Source organism: Coturnix japonica, chromosome 3, assembly GCF_001577835.2.
Source record: "Coturnix japonica isolate 7356 chromosome 3, Coturnix japonica 2.1, whole genome shotgun sequence".
In the NCBI taxonomy this organism is placed as follows: domain Eukaryota; kingdom Metazoa; phylum Chordata; class Aves; order Galliformes; family Phasianidae; genus Coturnix; species Coturnix japonica.
Genome location: NC_029518.1, coordinates 48,979,153 through 49,000,292, shown reverse-complemented (window position 1 = coordinate 49,000,292; position 21,140 = coordinate 48,979,153). Strand labels below are relative to the sequence as shown.

The 21,140-nt window shown below is 36.0% G+C and overlaps 1 protein-coding gene across 8 annotated transcripts in view; it reads right to left on the bottom strand.

Moving 5' to 3' along the window:
• Positions 1-1,181: 1,181 nt before the first annotated feature.
• The window catches only part of REPS1 (RALBP1 associated Eps domain containing 1), a 60,541-nt gene continuing 40,582 nt past the window's right edge, over positions 1,182-21,140 (bottom strand). For 3 of the 8 annotated variants that reach the window (XM_015858396.2, XM_015858400.2, XM_032443326.1), the window contains 12 exons: positions 19,603-19,724; positions 15,403-15,483; positions 12,379-12,466; positions 11,450-11,551; positions 9,744-9,816; positions 7,532-7,650; positions 7,027-7,091; positions 5,696-5,881; positions 4,880-4,975; positions 4,169-4,317; positions 3,564-3,669; positions 1,182-2,872 (listed from right to left, as the gene is read on the bottom strand). In XM_015858396.2, the coding sequence (XP_015713882.1) occupies positions 2,804-2,872; positions 3,564-3,669; positions 4,169-4,317; positions 4,880-4,975; positions 5,696-5,881; positions 7,027-7,091; positions 7,532-7,650; positions 9,744-9,816; positions 11,450-11,551; positions 12,379-12,466; positions 15,403-15,483; positions 19,603-19,724 (1,256 nt within the window). In that variant the 3' untranslated portion in view covers positions 1,182-2,803. The remainder of the gene's footprint in view (positions 2,873-3,563; positions 3,670-4,168; positions 4,318-4,879; positions 4,976-5,695; positions 5,882-7,026; positions 7,092-7,531; positions 7,651-9,743; positions 9,817-11,449; positions 11,552-12,378; positions 12,467-15,402; positions 15,484-19,602; positions 19,725-21,140) is intronic. The other 5 variants (XM_015858398.2, XM_015858397.2, XM_015858399.2 and 2 more) reach the window with 5 other exon arrangements.

Below are 21,140 nucleotides of genomic sequence, written 5' to 3'. Positions count from 1 at the left end.
TGTTCATTTGTGCAGTACAGAGAACATACGTTGCACTGTACATAACTCCTTGCCCTGTAAGAGCTTACAATCTAAATTCATAAATAATGCCATCAAGTAGTTGGATCAAGATTAAACAAATGGAGATGATCAATAAATCACTGAAGTTGGATTACATTACTTAGTGAGGTATCTTCTGAGCACCATTGGCAGTGACGTTCACAAAACCTAAGTTATTTTTCAGTCAGAAATTCTTCTGATCAGAAAAAAAAATGTTAAAATAAAAAATGTACCAAACTATGCATTAAAAATAAACCATAAAACCTCTTAAAATAAACTTGTTGGCAAGATACAAAAAATGTTCAATTTTCCTAAACTCTTCACTTAAGACAATACACAACTTAGCGCTCTGCTAGAAAGATGCAGATGAGAAGACTGTATGCACCATGTTGGAATACAAAAGGCTCCTTCCGCTTTAGCTTAAAACATCAAACTCTTGAATAATGAGTCCTGATGCTACAAACAGAGGTTTAATACTTAAACACTAATGTGAAAAGAGCTCTATTTTCAAAATGCATTTAACTTTAAACTTGACTTAAAATCAACGTATTTTGGTTACAGTGAAGTGACCCACTTGGCATTCTTTAAACAAACAGCAGACTTGCAACCTGACAAAATGCAATGGATGTGAATAATCCATCACCTTCAAGGTTCTGGTTGTTTTGCTTTTGTCCTCTGTTGCATACCCCCGGTTATATCTGTTTGTTGGGGGTTCTTTTTTGTTGCTTTTTCTTGTGATCAAAGGTTAGCACTTAATCTATTAGTTTACAGGATAGAGTTGAAACGTAATCTTTGCATCCATTTAGATCCTATTTCTTAATCTATGTACGTACAAGTAGAAAAAATCTTCTTTACTTGCAACTATGACACTCTTGGTTTTCATACCGGAGAATATTGCATTGGATGACATATAAGCCACCTGTAACACTCTGAAATACTGAAACAATTTTAGTAATAAAAGAATTAACCAGTCTGCATATGATCACCAAACTGGAAAATAGCTCATTTTCACAGGAACAAACAGCATATCCAGCAAAAAAAAAAAACATCAGACTTGAGCTGTCCTTTCACAGCAGAAGCAAACGGTAAGAGAATTTCATTTAAGCGTAAAATTGAGACAGTGAAGATAAAGACGGCTAACGTGTAATTAATTCAGGTTTAATTTTCCAAAGTACTCTCAAGGAAATCAGACTAGAAAAATGAAGGCTATGGAAGTATACAATTATTTGACCCAAGTCAGTACCAGCATTTACTTTTTGAAAGTTACAGCTACATTCAGTTTATAGGAGGATACAAAAGGAATATAGCCACAGATTACCAAGAGAAGTCGATTGTTTCTGACCAACAGCTAGAGATTTACGAGGAAAGGAGATGGTCAATGGATTATGCAACTGTCTTGTACATGCCACAGAGCTACAAAAAAGTCCCTGCAAAGCCCCTCCCCATTTGAATGAGTTCCAATTCCCACATAAAGATGAATCAACAAAATTAAAATATTGTGCTGTTTTATTGGTGTAAAAATCACACAATTGCTAGTTCTGATTCTGCAGAGATACATCCATGCAATTAAACATCTATGATCCCACAGCCAGAAGAAGCCATTAAATAGAATATCTGCTGTTAGTCAGCAATTAATGCAAATTTACATATGAGATCAAAAGGTGTGTATCATACAATATACAACAAATCCTAATACAGTACATCAACCTGAATAGCAGGATACACTCAGGGAACTCAGTTAATAGTGAAGCCTGTCTATATGCCAGAGAAATAAGGCCGGTGTCCCAGAATTCCTAAGAAGCAAACCGTTCTTTTTTTAAAAAACAAAACAAAACAGGATATTTTTTTGGTTATTTTTTTTTTTGCTGGGAATTGACACATTACTTGACAATACATTTTGTTATAGTGAAGACTGGTGGATGTGATCTGTTATTAAAAGGTAATGTGTGAAACATGCAATTACAGGTGGTGCTTAGGAAACGTGGAATTATTACGTTGGGGATTTACACCCACCTCCTTCACAAAAAGGTCTGAGAAAGGTTTGTTGAGAGACCACCAACTGTACCATAAGTCTTCATATGCATGCAGCGGAATCAGGGTCATGAACATATAAAATGTGAGCACCTGGCAAACTGTGGTTACGTACTCTATAATGTCTGCAACAGAAATAGGAAACCAAATCCAGTTGATACCGAGAACAGCCTGCAAGAACTCTGACAACCTGTTTAAACTGGCTTATTGCAAACAGGCAGGCTTTCTAGAATTGCGAACATCTTTCAAATTGTGGAAGGCAGTTTGGGAGGTAATATTGGCTGATGACAGATTTTATTTTTTTTTCTCTTATCTGGCACACTAAAATAAATGCCACAGCAAAGGAAGAATTTGTGTGCTTCAAGTCAACTGATCAGCGATCCTCCTCCGCAAGACGTTTCAACAAGAAAGAAAAGAAACCACTAAGAAGTTCCAGTTGGAAATTTTGGCGACAAACTCTGCAAACTTGAGTCCAACGGAGGTCACGGATGTCCACAGAAAATGATGTAAGAGGCAGTGTCACATTCAAGGAAAAAGGTTTTTCTTTTTTTTTTTCCCCCCTCCTGTACTGAAATTAAAATACTTAAATACAAAAGTGGACAAATTGACAAAACAGAACTACAACATTTAATGTAGAATAGAGTGCACCGAGCTAGACGCATGGATCTTTAAATAGGCTTTGAAACCAATACCCCTTTCAAAGTTAGCAAATTCACAGTTAACGGCAGTAGGCTTAGAGGTGAGAGAAAGGTCGAAGTTGTTCCAGTTGGACTTCCAGGGAGATTCTCTCTTCAAGAACATCCTACAAAAGAAATATTTTCTACTGACTGTTCACAGAGAATTGATAACAAAAATTCCCTCACGTGATCAAAACTGGTAAATGTCAGCTCCAGTTTTGAGAACTAATATTAAGTCTTCTGTATAATCTGGAGAACTCTTCCCCGAAATCTGAACAGAACTGTCAGCACTACCTAGTTAGTTTTAGATATTGTAGGGTAAAGAAGATGGCACATGCTGTTAAGAAAAATGGTACCTACATATCCTGCAAGGTAATAGCTAACCCAGAAGACATAGATGGCTATAACAATTCTTACTGAGCTACACCCATATATGCATGCATATATGTTTAGAAATATTTACAATTTAAGACATTAAGGTTTGAATTTTTCTTCAGAAGAAGCAAATCACTTCAGCTGCTCTCCTCAGCACAGCTTTCAAAGTACCTGAACTCTACAACAGCTACTCAGAATTAATGCTAACTGAAGTTTTCTGCATTTTTATTTTCAGAGTAGCTGAAAGGATAAAAATGCATTAAAAAACAAGCATCCCCTGTAATTTCACAGAGCCTGTCACAATACGTATGAAAACAACTAAATATGTTATACCGGTAACTGCTATATATACTCTCTATACATCAACTGATCTGCAGAAATGTCAACCATTATTCTCAGGGTTTGTTTTGTTATGTTTTCAAACAAAGTTCACTACGTTACCTTTAGTTGCTGCTGTAGTTCACTATTCAATCTGGCCAAAACAGTGTTGGTTTCCTTGTTGCGTCTGATTGATGCCTGAATTGCCTTCTTGTCTTTTCCTATCGATCTGAGAACATATTACAAGTATTTTAATGTCATTTCATTACTTAAATGAACATCTCATTTATAGTCCCTCTCATTCAAATGAGCAGAAACCTCTTTTAGAATTTTTAACTGTTAATTTTCTCCCTTTTGCCTGGTTTGATTAATCTTGCTTGTCTGTGCAGAAGACACATATACTTTGTTTCAATGAAACAATGAGAAGCACATTTCAGATTCTTAGAGCTCATCCTCTGCAGTCCCAACACACAGTCCAACATTCATTTACCTCAAAGTGACACTTGCTCAAGTTAAAAGTTCACACACCAAAATTCAAGATCTCTACAAAGTCTACAAGTAGCTGTTTCAGGATTGTTTCATTTAAAAACAAAAAAATCTTTAACTTGTTAATTGATTCTAATACAAACACATTGAAGTTATTTCTAATTCCTAGAACACAAAGTGTGTATTGCTGTTTAAATGTAAACTCCCCAATAACAGACGCATTTATACACTTCTTGGGTTACCTAGGAATAGATGGCTGTGAAGCAAGAACAGCAGCTATGACACCTGTTTTCTGTGTATGTTCCTCAGCTTCGGGTCTCAGCTCATCTTCTGATTTTAACCTTCTGCGGATAGGCTTTGGTGGTGGAGCAAGTGGGGTAGTGCCTTTACCCTAAAGGGGAAAACAGCCTATTAGTTCTCAAAAACTGCTTTTTTTTTACTTGGATTATAATGTCATTATTTGTGTTCCATACTCCTAGAATCATTTACCTAGCTAAATGAATTTACAACCCATGATGTATTTTCTCATGAACATCTGGTTGCATCTTCATACCGTACAGATTTTAAACAGTGCTGAAGTTGACAGCTGTAAGCACAACTCTAAGCGCACCCTTCCCCTCCCCTCCACTAAATGTCTAGGACAAAAAAAGGTACCATCACAAAACTATGTTCTAAAAGTTTAGCTCTGTTTCAAACACATCCATGAATACTTTTAAGTACCTTCATACTTCAGATATTATAAGTATCTTAAATATTTTAGTATCTGTATTTACAGTAATGCTAATCATAAACCTTATGACACAAGAATTTATCAAATGTTTGCCTATTTCCAGCACATATTGAGCCCAAGGAAACAATGTTTAAGTGGGGACGCATGAAGTTGGCATGGCAAATTAAAAGAGCCGTGCAATTTAATATACATGAGATAACTGTGCTCTTTGTACATTGCATACCGCACTAGTGGGGACATTAGCAGGTACTTTCTCTTCAACTCTTCCATCTGCTTTGGCAACTCTAAGAGAACTTGCAGAATCAGAGGGCTTTTCAACCTGAAGAGATAGAAACTACACTTAGAAAATAATTGCTTAACAAATATTTGATTCAGCAAGTTGGAAAAAGTTAAATCAAAATGCAGAATTGTGATGTGCTTCTGATATAAAGATACAGTCAACATTTAAAAATCAAGTTCAAGTCTTTTTTAGGGGTGGAATACAATAACAGTACAGGCCTTAGAGCAAAACCATCTTGATCACATCATTCTGACCTGGAATTAGCTTACAGAAAAGGCACATAATAGTAAAAAGTTGAGTTTTATGAAGTCCTCTTTCATGAGGAAGGAAATGCAGCTCTAGAAACATCTCAATTTATAAGTATGTTAAAGCTCTATTCATTACCACTATTTGTTCGATAGCATTGAACAAAACCAAATTACTGGGGTTTTAGCAGATATTTTTAACACCCGCCAATCATCTCATTTACTGGGTTGACTACTTTACAACTTACCATTTGGTAAGTCATTTGGGAAGCAGAGAAGAATGAGCCTATTTTTATGAGAATATAAATTTTTTCTGTGCTAATCTTAAACACGCAAACACAATTCTGTTTGATTCTATCTATGCTGGTAAGCAGAAAATCTTATAACTGCTTCCTACCAGGGGATTGGAGTAACAGAAAATCCCCACTGGTTCTAAAGCCAGAAAGTGGTTTCAATGAAACCATGTAACTGTCAGTAGTACTAAACAGTTGTCAACATCATCATTTTCACTCACCTGCAAGGCTTCTGAGTGTGTTTCAATTTCATCATCTTCCTCCTTGTTTACACCTGATGCAGCAAATGCCTCAAACTGACTGAAGTCTGCAAAATTTGGCTGTTCTGGTATTTGTTGAGGTGAGGTACTGGTATGAGATATTAGGCCATCAGCATCTACCGGGCGATGCACATGAGGACCTGCACCCTGCAATGAAGGGAAAAAAGAATATTTAGCAACAACGCTCTTAGCAGTTATCTGATGCAAAGATTCTCACTAAACAAACAGTTTGTGACACAGTTAAAGATTATTTGCTTTCTTAGACTTGATTCTTAGTAAACCTAAATGCATCCCCACAGCTCATTCTGTGTGGTTATAAAAACAGTGAAATAGTTAACACAAAAGGGAGCCCTGTCAGATGTGCTGTCATCTGGTGGATGAGACCAAAGATGCAGGCAGAGTAGGACTAGTTAGACTCACTGGGTAGTACATATGCTTCTGCTGTACCACAGTTCAGCATGGCTCTCCTAGACCGAATACATGTTTTAATTTAGTTCCTCATGGAAATTTGATTGTGAGATCATAGTCCACAGAGCACATCTGTCATTGCTGATCGACTTCAATGCATTTCATGAAAACAGAAAGCCAAGTAAAGGGACATTACAAACATCTGAATGAGGAGAATGCACCAAAAACTCAGGCATTATTACGTATCAGAGTAAACACACAAGAGTGCACCCTTAAATATTTTCACTGCATAACCAGTTTCAAGCAAATGAGAACTCCAGGATAAATACTAGCCTTTATTTCTGATTTTGTGTTCTAAATATGACTCAGAAATAACTGCTGGGGGACTCAGATTCTAACAAGTAGCTGCTGCTGAAAAACAACTGAAAAGCAATTCTATCTGTTCCATGCAAGAACTGCAAAATAGTCAAGTGATTAATCTGGTTGAGACAAAGAAAAAAAAGCTTTTGTTCTATATAAAACCATAGCCTGTGCCAGAGACATGGATCTAAAGACAAGCATTTATTGTGGAATACTTTAAAAGATCTCTGTCTTATGGTTATACAAGGATAGGTAAATGAATGCAAAAGCGTCACATCCCTCCCTTTCTTACAACTTAGAGCTCCAAAGCCATTCAATTTAACCCCTTAGCATGTCTTCACCAGAAGCAACTGGCTACAGCTTGACCTTTGAAATCATTCACTGTTTTGCATGAAGCTCCTGTCATTTCAAACAAATAAAAAATAAACTAAGGATTTTTGAGAAGTTCAAATACAGAGGTTAGATAAAAGGATCAGTCTAATGCACCGAGTTAGAGTATAATTTTACTAAAGGGATAACATCACCTGTGAAGGCTGTGGTCTTGGAGGCACTGCAGGGGGATAGGCAACAACTGCAGCCTGTTGCTGTCCTGCAAGAGGCATCACATTTAGTTAAGGTAGTTACTTCTCATATTACATCAGTATCTCATGTTTTGACTTTTCAAGTATGCAGAAATTCAGACTTTGCAAACATGTAAACCTGTCATTTGGGAACACTGTTGGAAGTTAATCTTTCAAATATTCAAATAGATAAAGCAAGAAATCAGAACATTAGTCTTGTCCTTGTCCTCCTGTTCTATGTATGCACTGTCATACTTTCCTGATCTCAGTTTTTCTCTTTTACTCCCATTACACACTGTCAACATTTTCTCTTCATGATCTTGAGCTGAAAAGTACTGACAAATCATTTAGCAATATTATCAAAAGTGATCTTTAATCATTTCCTCAAACACATTCTAATCCCTCTTCAGATGGGAAAAAAAACCAACTGCTTCAGAAACGAAGTATACCAGGAACACAATATATCTACCTGGGGGAACGGAAAAGGATCTGTTCATATCTAAAGATGACGATCGAGAGTGAGAAGGGTGAGGCCTTGGCGGGGGTGGTGGTGGTGCTGTGTTATCTGGAGATGTTCCTGAATGTGATCTGCAAAACATACAAAGCTCTGTAATGATTTTAGGCAGCTACAACAGAACTAACATTCAAAATTTCTTTTAAGTACTTAATTAAAATACACTTGACAGATAGAAAAGAGCCTGATGGTTGCCATTGATTCTTAAGAGTGCAAAATCAGTTTTAAACTTCTGGTCACCTTTGATTTCACATTTGTTTTTGCATTTCTATTGACCTAGATCTCAATTTTCCAAAAGTTTCTTGTAGTACTGCTAGTAATTCATATTTGGGCAACCAATAGTTTCTGATACACGCCTCAAACAATGACAGCTCAGAAACAGTGAATCTTAGATGTGGTAAATTTCATCCAGGTGGCAGTCATGATTTGCAAAGCATGTTAAGTTACAGTCAACATCATAATTCAGTTTTACACTTAAGTTCAGTATCATTGAAAAATAATGTTTCTGTTGGATCTGCCTGCAGATACATCTAAGTTAAGCAGTATAACAGCTTATGAGGTAAATATCCCAAATTTCCTCTTGAGATTTTCCAAATCTATTTACTAGGTAGCATCTTCAGGAATCATTCTCGGATAGGATCACCATCTAGTGGATATCTGTTGCAAGTTCATCAAACAATCAGTAAGATTGGAAGGATAAAGTACTGTGCTACTCAACTGGAACTTCAGTGGGATAGCGGGGTTTGCAGAATTTTTGTGCAGATTCCATTTAAAAATAGTTTGAAGAAGCTTCCCAACTACTGCACTCTGAGCAAGACAGATTTACTGGATCGCTGGTCTGATACAGCTACTACTTTCCTTAACTCATACATAAGTGATAAACACTCTGCAGAATGGACTTCTGTAACGTTCTTCTACAAATGAGATAAAGCCAGGAGAGATAACAGGTACTCTGTATTTCATACAGCACCTGAAATCTCTTGAATGTGTTAAGTCCAGGCAGAAAAACAAAAAGTGATTTACAGACACTCCTGGCAAAGCCTTTTCAGTTATTGCTTTTTGAAAACATATTATGTACTCTGAACTTATGGTAGTACTAAGGACAATGTTATAATTATAAACAAAGCTGTAATTGGTAGAAGAGCTATAAATGGAAGGAAATGGAAGGAAGTAAGAGTGACTGAGGTAACAATTTTTCCTGAGTAGACGTTGCCAGATTTGGCAGATCTGACTAGAAACTCTCTGTGCCAGAAAACAGCACCTCATCAGAAAGCTTCACTCGTCTACACAAGCCAGCAAGAGAACCCACCCCAAAATCAGAGAATATGGAAAACAACCAAGAAATCATCATGTTGATAATGCCAAAAAATGTACACAGACGCAGGACAGAGAATCAGTTTTGCCATTAAGTAATGATAGGGTAAAGAAGTTTTTAAGCTGCAGCACTGAAAGCGAACTGTAAATCTTTCTTCACTATTGAAAGCATCATAGTTATTTCTGTTTTGAAACTTACCTCCAAAACTGATTGTAAAATGGTTAATGGCGTAGCTGGTTTTTAATCCTATTCAGGCACAGATTTAATGGGGACAATTAGCACCAGCTGGTACAGCACATTCTCTTTTGTCATATGATGCTGTTGTTCGTTATACATTTGTACAGCTTTACCCAGTCCCTTAATTTATGTTGGGCCTCTGGCTGTCTTTCATTCCATGGAAGCTCATTATTAAGAGAGACTGAGTTATTGTCATGATTTTTTATTTTTTTTACACAGTAAATAATCGGAAGGTCCTTCTCCATTACTGCTTAATGGATATTTTAAATACCAAAAATTGGTCTCAAGCAATATTATGATCACCTACATTTATTTTCCCTCCCTTGTTCTTAGGGAGATCGTCATTCTTGATTTTTCTGAGTGAATACAGAGTTTCATTTCATTGGCAAATCCCAAGCAACTCTGCAGACTTCACTGTTTTTTAAGTTTCACTTTACTCATTAACAGGAACAGCAAACATTCTAATGTGTGAAAACACAGCCTGCCTCTAGATTTCTCATTGTTCAAGTCAGATCTGGCCACCATTTTATAAGTGTGCTGTCAAGCAACCAGAAGCTTAGAACAGGCTGCTTTAAACATAGTTTATTTACTTTCTTTAGTTGTTACTCTACTGACCGTTGCCGCGTTACAGCACTTCCAATTTGCTCTGGATCTGAAGTATAGGAGTCAGAACTGCTGTAACCATCTGCTGGTAAAAGAAAGTACAGTTTAATATTTGTTTTGCATCATCAATGTAATCTAAAAGACACAGATAATATATTGTATTCTAAATATGAAAAGTTTTGTAAGAAACTTTAAAAAATTAAGCTTAAAGCAGAAGTTGGCGATGTGGTGTATGAAATAACCTCTCCTCAAACATCTTTAGTAATGGAGCCATGCAGGCTGTTATGCCACCTAGTGGGACAAGTGCGATCACTCTTCTAAGGAGAAAAGAACAAGTCCCGGACCAAGAAGTTTTACGTCAGCTCAGTATGAAATTACTGGCTTAAAACAACAGTTTTAACACCGTGGGTGCTCACTACAGAAATATTATTAACTTCTTCATTTATCACTAAGCTTCTGTATCATCTTTCCTTTGTTCTGAATCACTTAACTTGCAAAGAAAAACAACTATGCATTGTTTATATCTCACAACTTTTCTCATTATGTGCAACAGAAGTTTGCTCCTGCTTTGTGGATTAGGTATAAGGGGCTCTTTATAAATCCATCACTTCCAAGCTGAATTACTCCTGAAAAAATGCATGGAAAATAGAAACAAAATGCAAATTTCTCAATACCAAGCTAATGCTCATAAATCTCCATTTATTCTCAATTTTGTATACTATTTTAATGTCTTGATCCATGAACAGCAGACTAAGTGAAGTAAAACAACTAACATGCACTTAAATTTTGATCAATAGATCACTGAAAAATTAATATTCTTATGTGCAATGCAAGAAAAAGCATGTGAACCTAGTAATAGAATATTGTTATTTCTTAAGATTATCTAACTATGAAGTAACAATTCCAAAACAGTAATAAAACAATTAGAAAGACTTGCTTAACTGAAGACTGAGACACCTTATTACCAAATGGATTGTGGCACAGCTGAGCAAGAACAAGTAACTACAGCAAACGCAACAATTTCCTTTTCTGAGGCACAGAGAAGGATTCAAAGTAACAAGTTCCTTAAAGTTTGCTTCCTTTCCCATTCTCTTTAACTTTGATTTACAGTAAAAAAGATCTCAGAAAACACTCAGACATGTAGCCTGAAACTCGTTCAGTCTACCTGTAATCTGGAACCTGATTCATCAAACCAAAATAATTCAAAATGTTTTGGACACAGCAGACACTGAAAACCAAAAATACTATTATAAGCAAATATACACCTAAAAAAAAAAGCCGTGCCTAAAAAACATCTGAAAGTCCATCCCAGTTTGTTAGCAGGTAAAGTAGTTAACTGCTTGTAAATTTTGTGGTTAAGTGGTCTTCTTAGGCTCTTCAAAAACAAACAAACATGTTGTTAGCTAATTCTGAGGAAATTAGAATCAAATTCTACTACCACTTTCCAGACATTTCCATTTCTCATCCTAAGATCAAAATAGAATAGCAAACAAGAATAAAGAATTGATGAAAACAAACATTTCTGAACACAGATGATAGAGAAACACTTCCAGTAACATCAATAGAACATTATATTTTTCGTATTAGAACTGTTTCTATTCTCAGGATAAGTTTATCTCATTTAAGAGCTTCTGCATTTAGTAAGTTTTCATTCACTGATGAATAAATCCACATTTTGCTTAACATTAAAATGAGATCTGAAGGTATTTGATACTTACTAACTGTATTTCCAGATGTGTATTTTACAGATGAACTCATTTTGTTTTCTTCTGGGAGATCAGGTGGTTTCACAAGTAGTGGGCTAGTAGGGTTAGTATGATCTGAACAGAAAAATAAGTTTAAATAAACAAGTGTAATCAAACTAGCCTTTACTTCTGATATTAAAATGTTGCAATTACTTTTATGTCCTTATCTGAAATGCTATTCCGAAGACTAAAATCACTGCACTTTAAAATAATTCATACATCAAGGGATAACTGAAGTTTTACATTGTAACTGTCACATTTTTCAGTTTTGAGAGTTGTGAATCTTCACCTATTTATAGGGCTAAAGAAACGTTAGAAGAAATGTATTGTGAATCATTTCTCAATTCTCACATACAGAAAGCTACACGTGAGTTACACAGAAATACAAGGAAGTACTGGCATACTAGGCCAAATCTATAATTGAGACTGTTGACTCCACTGTTCAAGTAAAATTATTGAACAACTGAGTTTATTCTTGAGTAGAGTATAAAGTAGGCCTACGAATACTTTAAAATGCATCAGCCTCCAAAACAATAAGCAGTATTTCTGACTACAGGGTAATAAGATGTTTCTCCAAAGATCTATTCCCTCCTAAATGCAGGATTTGCCAAACCTGTGTTCTCCATCTTCATAGCTATCTCCAGTATTTAATATAGAAACCCAAGTGAATTCTATACCGTGATGGTCCAGAACTACTTAAAGCATTAGTTCTTTCACAATTGGCTAATCTAAACTCTGCATCCATCTGGACAATATTCTACTTCCTAATTCAGGAACCTTATCAACTGTTATACTGATCGCAATTCCAGATGTTTTCAACTACAAGAAAACAAAGTCAGGATATTTAAGGAAGCAAGTTAAATTCACGAAACTTTCTCGATTAACAAGGGAAAATGTCCTACCACTTCCAGTTCTTTTAAGCTCCATTTCCTGCATGTGGATTTTGCTTGGAGTCATTCTTATGGGAACTGGGTGCACAATTGCAGTATCCTGTGGAAGAGAGGGATTAAATTGCGTTAAAGTAGTTTTAAATCGTCCTATTAAGAGTTTCTGACACCATGTGAAATGCCATTTCTAAGTGAAAAAAAATCATAAATCTAATTTTACACAGTTCCAGGGTATTAAATATACCTATGAAATCAAAGCTGTACGAGCTGAAGTTCCTTGAACCACATATAAAGTATAATTTAGCATTCAACTTAAAGAGGGAATTCTAAACATTCCTCAATGCAACTATGACTACAGGACTTGAATTTTGATGACTTCCCATCATTTTTGAAATACTGTTTGATATCTATTACTCCAACTACACCCACAAATTCTTTTCAAAATCTCAATCAATTTACGATGCCTCAGAAAATTACAGCATGACTGATTTGCAGTAAGGTGCTCCGTAGTAAATTAAGACCAATAGTTTCAAGAATCTTTAAAATAGTAAAATCTTTGAAGTTTCAATATGAACAATTCTATAGAATAGATCTTTCAATAGACTTGATTTTACAACTTCTGCATTTTCTTCATTTCACCAAGAACAGTTATGTTCACATGATTAATTCCAGAACTGTTTAAATTGACTTGCACTACCTGTTGCAAATATAAACTTTTAAAACCACTTTTGAGATGCAGCTCAAACACTTAACCCAAATGTTTAGGCCTCTATACTCAACCCCATAAGATAACCACTAACCATAAACCATAACCCAAATGGGTAACCTTAGCTATAGTACGAATGTGTAACCAGTAACCCTTAACCCTAACAAAAAAGAGTAAGGTATAACCCCAAACCAAAAGGGTAATCCACAACCCTTGAACATAAACCAAAACATTAACTCTTAAGCCTCATTCCAAATGAGTAACCCTAAACTGTTAACCCTAACCCAGAACTGCAACACTGTCCAAAATCCAAAGGGTAATCCTTAACCCTTAATGCTAACACAAAAAGGTAACCCATAACCCTAACCCTAAATTTAAGCCTCTTCAAACTCAAAGCTCTTTAAATCTAACCCCAAATTATAACTCTTAACCCTTAACGCTAGCTCAAAATGCTAATCTTTACCCCCTAACCCAAGTGGGTAAACCTTATCCCTCTGTAACAGAAGAATTCAAAAATCATTCTTGCCGTAGTTATTTCAGTTCTTTACTCTGAAAACTAAAAGGGAAAAAAAAATGTGGCTTCTATAAAAATAATTTGTTTCAAACAATTAAATGAACGTGTGTAGAATTATTAATACAGATCAATAATCTAACTTTATCCAGAACAACTTAACACGTTACTAACTTTCTTTTAGAGAAACCACCTTCATATGCCAGGAGATTAATGTCTATGAATTTATTCTCAAGTCTGTTATTAAATCTCAAGAAAGCTAATTAGCTCTTTCTCCCCTTTGGGAAAGTAAGAGTAGTTTGAAGAAAACAGACAAACAAAAAAAAAAACAATTAGTCCTATGCATCACTGTTGAGATTTAAAATAAGTAGCCTGAATACTGCTGGAGAAAATTTGCTCTCAGTTACTCTTATTTCAGTCAAAGAAAAGGTTACCAAACATCAAAGATGCTCGCCATTCTCTACATAACTCTTATAATCTCCAAGCATCGCAAGTAAAGAACTCCTTCTCCAATATAAATGTATTTGAATTTCTATTTACGCGCACACACACAAACACGAGCTACATATGAGTTTTCTACACATTACATTTCCACTTTCAAAGTTAACTGCATGTGTGAAAATTCTGAACTTCAGATTTGCGTCCTTTAATAATTGTGTGCAAGAATAAACTATCATCTTACTGGGGAAACAAGGCAGTGATAGCTCTATAATGTTAACTAATCATACTCAATAAGAAAGCTGTAAACGGATTTCCACAATGCTTACTTTATTACAACTTCAAAAATATAGTACGTTTAAGTCTATATCTTTGAGATGAAAAGAGGCTGGCAAGTAACTTTTTGCTTTGTTCAAAGTACTCTGGGCACTAGAGATAGTGCAGTCTCAATTCTAGTGTTTCTAGATGCTGAAAGCTATTTCCACATTAATAGCAGTGACATCTCAGAGTAGAGTTCTGATATATTTGCATACAGTTACTAATTATTTATGTATTTGTTAATTTCTGAAGGGACCTCTTAAAGATTAAAAGCATTTAAATGTCTATTATGCACATCTATTATGTGATAAGTTTAAAACAGTAGTAACAGCAATAATTTCTGTAAGAAAAGCGGGTGGAAAAGCAACTGCTAAAGAAGTAAATTTAAGGCATTTCAGAACCATTTTGATGTTACATGCAAAACAATGTAGCAGATCTTTGGCTCCAAAGCTTGATAAGATCCATCACCATTCAAAGCATTCCTCATTAAGTACATCATTACAAAAGCATAGATTTAGCTGGAAATATAATTAATATGTAATGAGATAAAAAAAAGTAACTAAATAAAAATTATAATAATTAAATTGGTGAAAACACTGGGGTTTCATACATTACATCCATGAAAGTCTGCCAGCTTTTTCAGTTGAGTAGGAGTGTTGCCAGCACCTATGATTTTGTATTTTGCAGCTTGACAAAATACTAAAGATAGATTCTGAAAAAGGGACTAATATATGATTGGGTGTTGCTCTTCAGTTTCCTTACATATTCAAAAAACAGTATGTTTAAATATTTCCTCCAATACAGCTTTTGACAACAGTGTTGCATTAAAATCAAGAAAACAAACATTTGCTGCACTCAGATATTAAATGTGATCAGTACCAGAAAAATTCTATTCCTAAAAATAAGCAAAATAATTAATAAGCTTGTTATCATTCCCCCCCAAACAAGAAAGGAAAAAAAATATAAAAGGAATTCAAGGAATCATGCATAACAGCTACATACAATGAATAGAAATTCAGTGTTAATAAAATTAATTTCAAACAAGCAAGCTAAGTGATTGACTTACAGGATCAGCTGGTGCAATGTTAGAATCAAATTGGGTCAGAGTTTGTGAGCTTGAAGAGCGTTCGCTAAATGTCTCCCACTGCTGAACAGACAGAGGAGAGAAATCAGCATGATGAGAAAGATGGGAGTAAAAGATCACCAAGGAGACTTAGCATAGTAGTTTGGAGGTTGCACTGGAAAGCACTGTATTTGCACTAGGCAGTACTTAGAAGTTATATTAACACATACTGAATCTTTCTATTTTAGTTTGAGACTGCACTGCAACCAAGTTTGTTACCTGTCAGTATTCATCTTTTACATTCATGTTTCATAGTGAAGACAGGTGTACAGTTAAGTCAAATACTTTCAGAGTTCTTGTAAAAGTTACACAAGTATTAAAAAAAACGTTAAGCCAATCAAATATTGTTGAGATTCTGTGCCACACATCTGTGACTGTAAAATCCACAGAGATTCCTCAGCTTTGTAGTTGCCCAGTTTCAAATATATTTGGGAGGCACTGATTTTCTTACAGAATCTCAGACAAATTGACACTGAGCAAAGTGCTCTAATTATACCAGTCCAGCTTGCTAGTGCAACCCCTGAGAAATGATTCTATTCTGTAAGAGTATTTTTACAAGTCTAAATCACTGACATGGGAAAGAATTAAACTCAAACATACCACTGATTGTTAAAAGCAAATTAAGTACAGTTTTTCAAGATATAGGTGAGCTGTATCAATACACAGTTGTCAAGAGTCCTCATGCTTAATAAGTCAAATTACTGTCACAGCTGGATTGATGAAGTAGCAAAATACATAACAGTAATCTGTGATCCAGAAACTAGATAACAAATCACTACAGGATCGTTAAACTTGTATTCTGGCATAATAACAAATATTAGCCAAGTTTCAAACAAGATTTGTAGCACTCAAGAGAGACTAAAATGTTAGTAAGGTCATAAAAACAAATTAATATTCTTGTCCCACATCCGTACGTAAATCAATGTGCATGTTTTCAGATGATACAGGGCACAGTATACTTTGTTAGTCAATCTAATATCATGCACTCTCCTACATGAAACCATACTCAGTGTATGTGTGAGCCATATTCAGGTGCACCGGTTCCTGTAGTGTTTGGAAGGTAACTTTCTGACAGGAGGTGAAGGAGTCAATGAGGAAAGCTATGCTGCTAGACCTTGTTCTTACAAATAAGGACTGGTTGGGACCGTGAAGGCTGGGGCAGCCCTGGATGCAACAAACACGAGACAGTGGAGTTCAAGAACTTAGATGGATGAAAGAAAGCAGTAAGTAGGATTGCAAGGCTGGGCTTTTGGAGAACCAGCTTTGACCTCTTCAGGGACCTACTTGGAGGCATCTGGTGCGTTAGAGCATTGCAAGGTAAGAGGACATTGCAGGTCAAGGGAAGTGATCCTCCCCCTCTCCTCTGCCCTGGCAAGGATATGTCTGAAGTGCTGTGTCCAGCTCTTGGCTCCTCGGTTTGAGAATGAATGGGAACTTCTAGTGGAGGGCCACAAATATTACGGGACTGGAGCACCTCCCGTATGAGGAAAGGCTGAGAGACCTGTGACTGTTCTGCCTGGAGAAGAGAAGACTGAGAGGGGATCTTATGTTTAATTAACATCTAGTGGGCAGGAGTCAAGTGGATGGGGACAGGCTCTTCTCAGTGGTACACAGTGACAGAATGGCTATAAGCACAAATTGGAACACGTGAAGTTCCATACAACATGAGGAAAAACATCTTCACTGTGTGACAGAGCACTGGAACAGACTACCCAAAGGGGTTGTTAAGTCTCCTTCTCTGGAAATATTAAAAACCCACCCAGATGTTCTCCTGTGTAAGCAACTGTAGGGAACCTGCTTTAGCAGGGGGTTGGACTAGATGACCTCCAAAGGTCCCTCCCAACCCTCACAATTCTGTGATCCTGTCAACGGCCCACATGTGAAACTAGCCTAAAGTAGTACTTGAGAAATAGGTCTTCATGGAAATTCCTAAATAATAGTTTTCAGTCAGCCAAAATTAATTAAACATAATCAGAACAAGACTCACTAAAGTATTAAGACCCTTCACGTGTGGTGCTGTTCCTTGAAGAGAAGGAGTCCTATTTTTTAACAAAGGCAAAGGCTATGACGTCATTCAGCTGGTATTTTTCCACAAAACTACTCTTTTCTAGCAAAAATGTAAGCTTTCCCCTTCCTTTTACACAGTTGCTCATTTTATTATTTATTATTTGTCCTTAGGGTCTATAGCTAGACAACAGATGAACATCAACACCTTCTACTAAACCAAGGAATGAGGTGTTAGTGTTTCATTCATCCATCCTGAGATACTACCAGAAACTAGTTTCTTCTAACTTCCTGCTGCATTGTAAGCTACAGTGTCTACTGAGTGGCATCTGAAATGGTAAGATCAAAGAGCAATGACGGTAATACTAATTAGCTAGGATAAATGTCCCATTAGTTGAAAATAAAATACCTGTCTTTGAGACTCACAAAGGTCTCTCAAAGATACCTTAAAAATGTTAATTACTGAAAAGCAGAACTCAGAACAAACTGAACTATTACTGAAAGAACATCTAAATATCTGAAACAGTTGTGAACTCCAAAGACACTATATCTGTGTCAAAGCTAATATGACACCTGCTTTCAATGAAAATTTTATAGGCTTTCCAGTTTTTTAAACTCTTAGAAGTGTGTGCAGCACTGGCACTGAAACTGGAAGGAAAAGGTTTCTGAAGGGAGAAACGAGAGATCGGTAGATTGTAGAGATGGGACTGTTAAGCATGCATCTATCTAACCCAGACAGATTTTTACAAGATTCTTTATTTTGAAGCTCTGACACCTTGGTCCATACTTTGTGAGCTGACACTACCTGAGCTTGAGAACTGGAGTGTAAAAATCAATTGTGAGCTAGAAAAAGCAGAGTAACCCATGTTTTTAAAACTAACTGGGATGCAAATTGCTTGGAGAGGTTGTTCATCCAAAGCCGCATAGCTTTGCAAGCAACTCATTTGTTGATGACAGTTGTAAGAGGCTGAAAGAGGCTACAGACTGCTGCCTGCTGTAAAACCAGAAACTTTTTCACGGCAATAAAACCTTGAGTACTTTGACCTGATTCTTGCTGGAAAGAAAAAGTTGCAAAGCAAGCATGCATAGCAATACAGCTAAGAAATTAGAATAATTGGAACAAAAAGCTCTTAATATTTAACTCCTAGTATAGTTAATGTTTGGTAGTATATTTATCCTGAGAATTTTTCCAAACCTCTTATAACTGAACTGATTTTCAGAAGAAAATATCACATTATCTAGTAGAACAGACAAAGTCAGTTTTGTAAAGAAGATTTTGATTGACAACCAATGATCAGCAACTTTGCACTGCTACTTCACTTCTTCTATTCAACTGGTTTAAACTGCAGATATAGCATCTGTTCAACTATGATGCAGCTTACCAAATCAGGGATCTTCATTGTAAGCATGATGGAATACATCATACAAGTTTAAATATATTTGCAGACATTTTGTCCTTGCTGCAATAACTGACTATCTGTTCACTTGACTGGAAATACATACCTCCTACTAGCAGACTAAGAGTCATTCTGTCAAACAGAACTAAGAATCACTATGCCTTGTATTTTTTTATCTGGTAAAGGCACCACTGTAAGGCTTGTGCTTGTCCTTAAAAGGAAGGATAGACTCTTACCAGGTTCTTCTTCCTGAGAGATGAAGGAAATTTCCTCAGCTTTTAAACTTTAATCATGAAAAAAAAAGTTTTTTCTGTTTAACATCAGTTCTGCTTAGATTTGTCTACATTTCAGAAGCTTACTCTGAAGTTCTGCATAACTTTTGATTGTACAATCCTTCAGAGTTACAAAAGAGAAAGCACCCGGAGAAAGAAAAAAAATCAACTGAAGTTCTCCAATAAGTACGAGAGGAGATCATTTAGGGATGAATATGAAGCTTAATTGCTATTAATGACAACATTTTAAAACTTATCTCACCTACCAATCAGGCAGAAAAATTGGAAAGGTAACACTTTTACAATTTCAAATGTATAGAACCTTCCTGTGTTTTAGTGTCCATTGTCCTCCTTGAGTTTTTGTCAATGCATTCACAATCGGTGATTAACAATCCACTTGTGAATTATATATTTTCACACAATTTAGCTATTGACAGCAGCAATTAAATAACTTGCATTGAAGTGCTAACCTCACTGCTCTGATTCAATTCTGGCCAGGTCTGGTTTAGGGATGGCATTGATGGAGACTTGCTTGGAGGTGCTTCTGCTGGAGAGCTGGAGTAACCAACCTCACCGGTTTGTTCCCCAACTTCTGAAATGAAAGCAATCACTATAAGTCAAATACATGAATTGCATTCACAAACAGCCCTTTTGAGAATAAAGTATCTTACTCTAAAGTACCACACAGTTCCACTTTTTCAAAGAGGAGACAAAACAAACCAATTTGAGTTAAAGATGCTACCCTTATATTGAGAATCTTAGCGTTTTCTTTCACAGCATTTTGCAAACTGAACCAGCTTAACAGCTGTTACCTTGCAAGTGTACGTTGTTATTCTAATTCCAGTTCTCCCTGGGCTTTTAGCAAATAGAATTCCTTGCAGAAAGCCTTCCCTTACAGGAAAGCAAAAACTTGTAAATTTTGTAATGGACTGTTAATTTTTATAAACTGCAATAAAATTGAGTTAGCTGAAAATCATTAACTTTAATCTTCAGAACAGAACTCACAGTAGAGTTCATTTCAGCTGCAGATCTCACATTTCATCAAGACTAGTGCTATTAACACATAAAATACATGTTTAAGGACTTGGAAAGAAGTATCTGTACAACTGACTTCATTATCCTAGTTCAGTGCAGTTTCCTTCTACAGGTTGTTTTCACACAGACATTTGACTTGTTCTGAAAAGCAGACATAACCTACTTAGAAATACCACACCACAATGTCAAATCTTAAGTGGAGCTGCTACAATCCAGAGATTTCTTTGAAGAATATGATCAAATTCAAAATACTAACCCCATTTAAATCTATTGTGGAATTACTACAGTGTTTTAAGAACCTAATGTTTCATTTATTTCCCCAGATCAGCACAAATATAACCACCTCGTTGGAAAATTGTTCTTTTAAAATTCTGTAGGGGTGCAGACAAATGTAATATTGCATAACAGCTCTATGTCACGTGAGAGAAATGCATCTCTGGTCAGAAAAGCAGATGTAAGACAAGACCAACACACTAATGGATTTGAGACACCTGCACTTGGTCACAGATTCATACAAGCAGGAACGGCTACCAGACTATGTGGCAAGAGTCTTCAGTGCCAGTCCAAACAGGACAGTGTTAGACAGAGCACTGTTACTTCTCTTTCTCTTGGCCACTGGTTCAAAATCAAAACAGAAAGGAGACAGCATTGTGAGCACAGAAGTGAAGCGATTAATGAAAGAGTTTCTAACAAAAAAAAAGGACAGAAGTAAATAAGAGCATTGTTTATGGTCTGAAAAAGTTTAAACTTCTATCAAAATAAAGGAAACAAAAATCAAGTAATTGACATTCTAAAAGCAGTCTTAAAGTATGATATGCACAATGCATATCTCCATTGCAGATGCTCCCGTTGAGCAGACAGCCTAACATACACAGTATAACCTGCACATAGACCTATTAGCAACTTATAAATATACATTAAAATAGTAAAATTGGGATTTGGACTGTTGTAATTACAAGCAAAGTTACAGCCA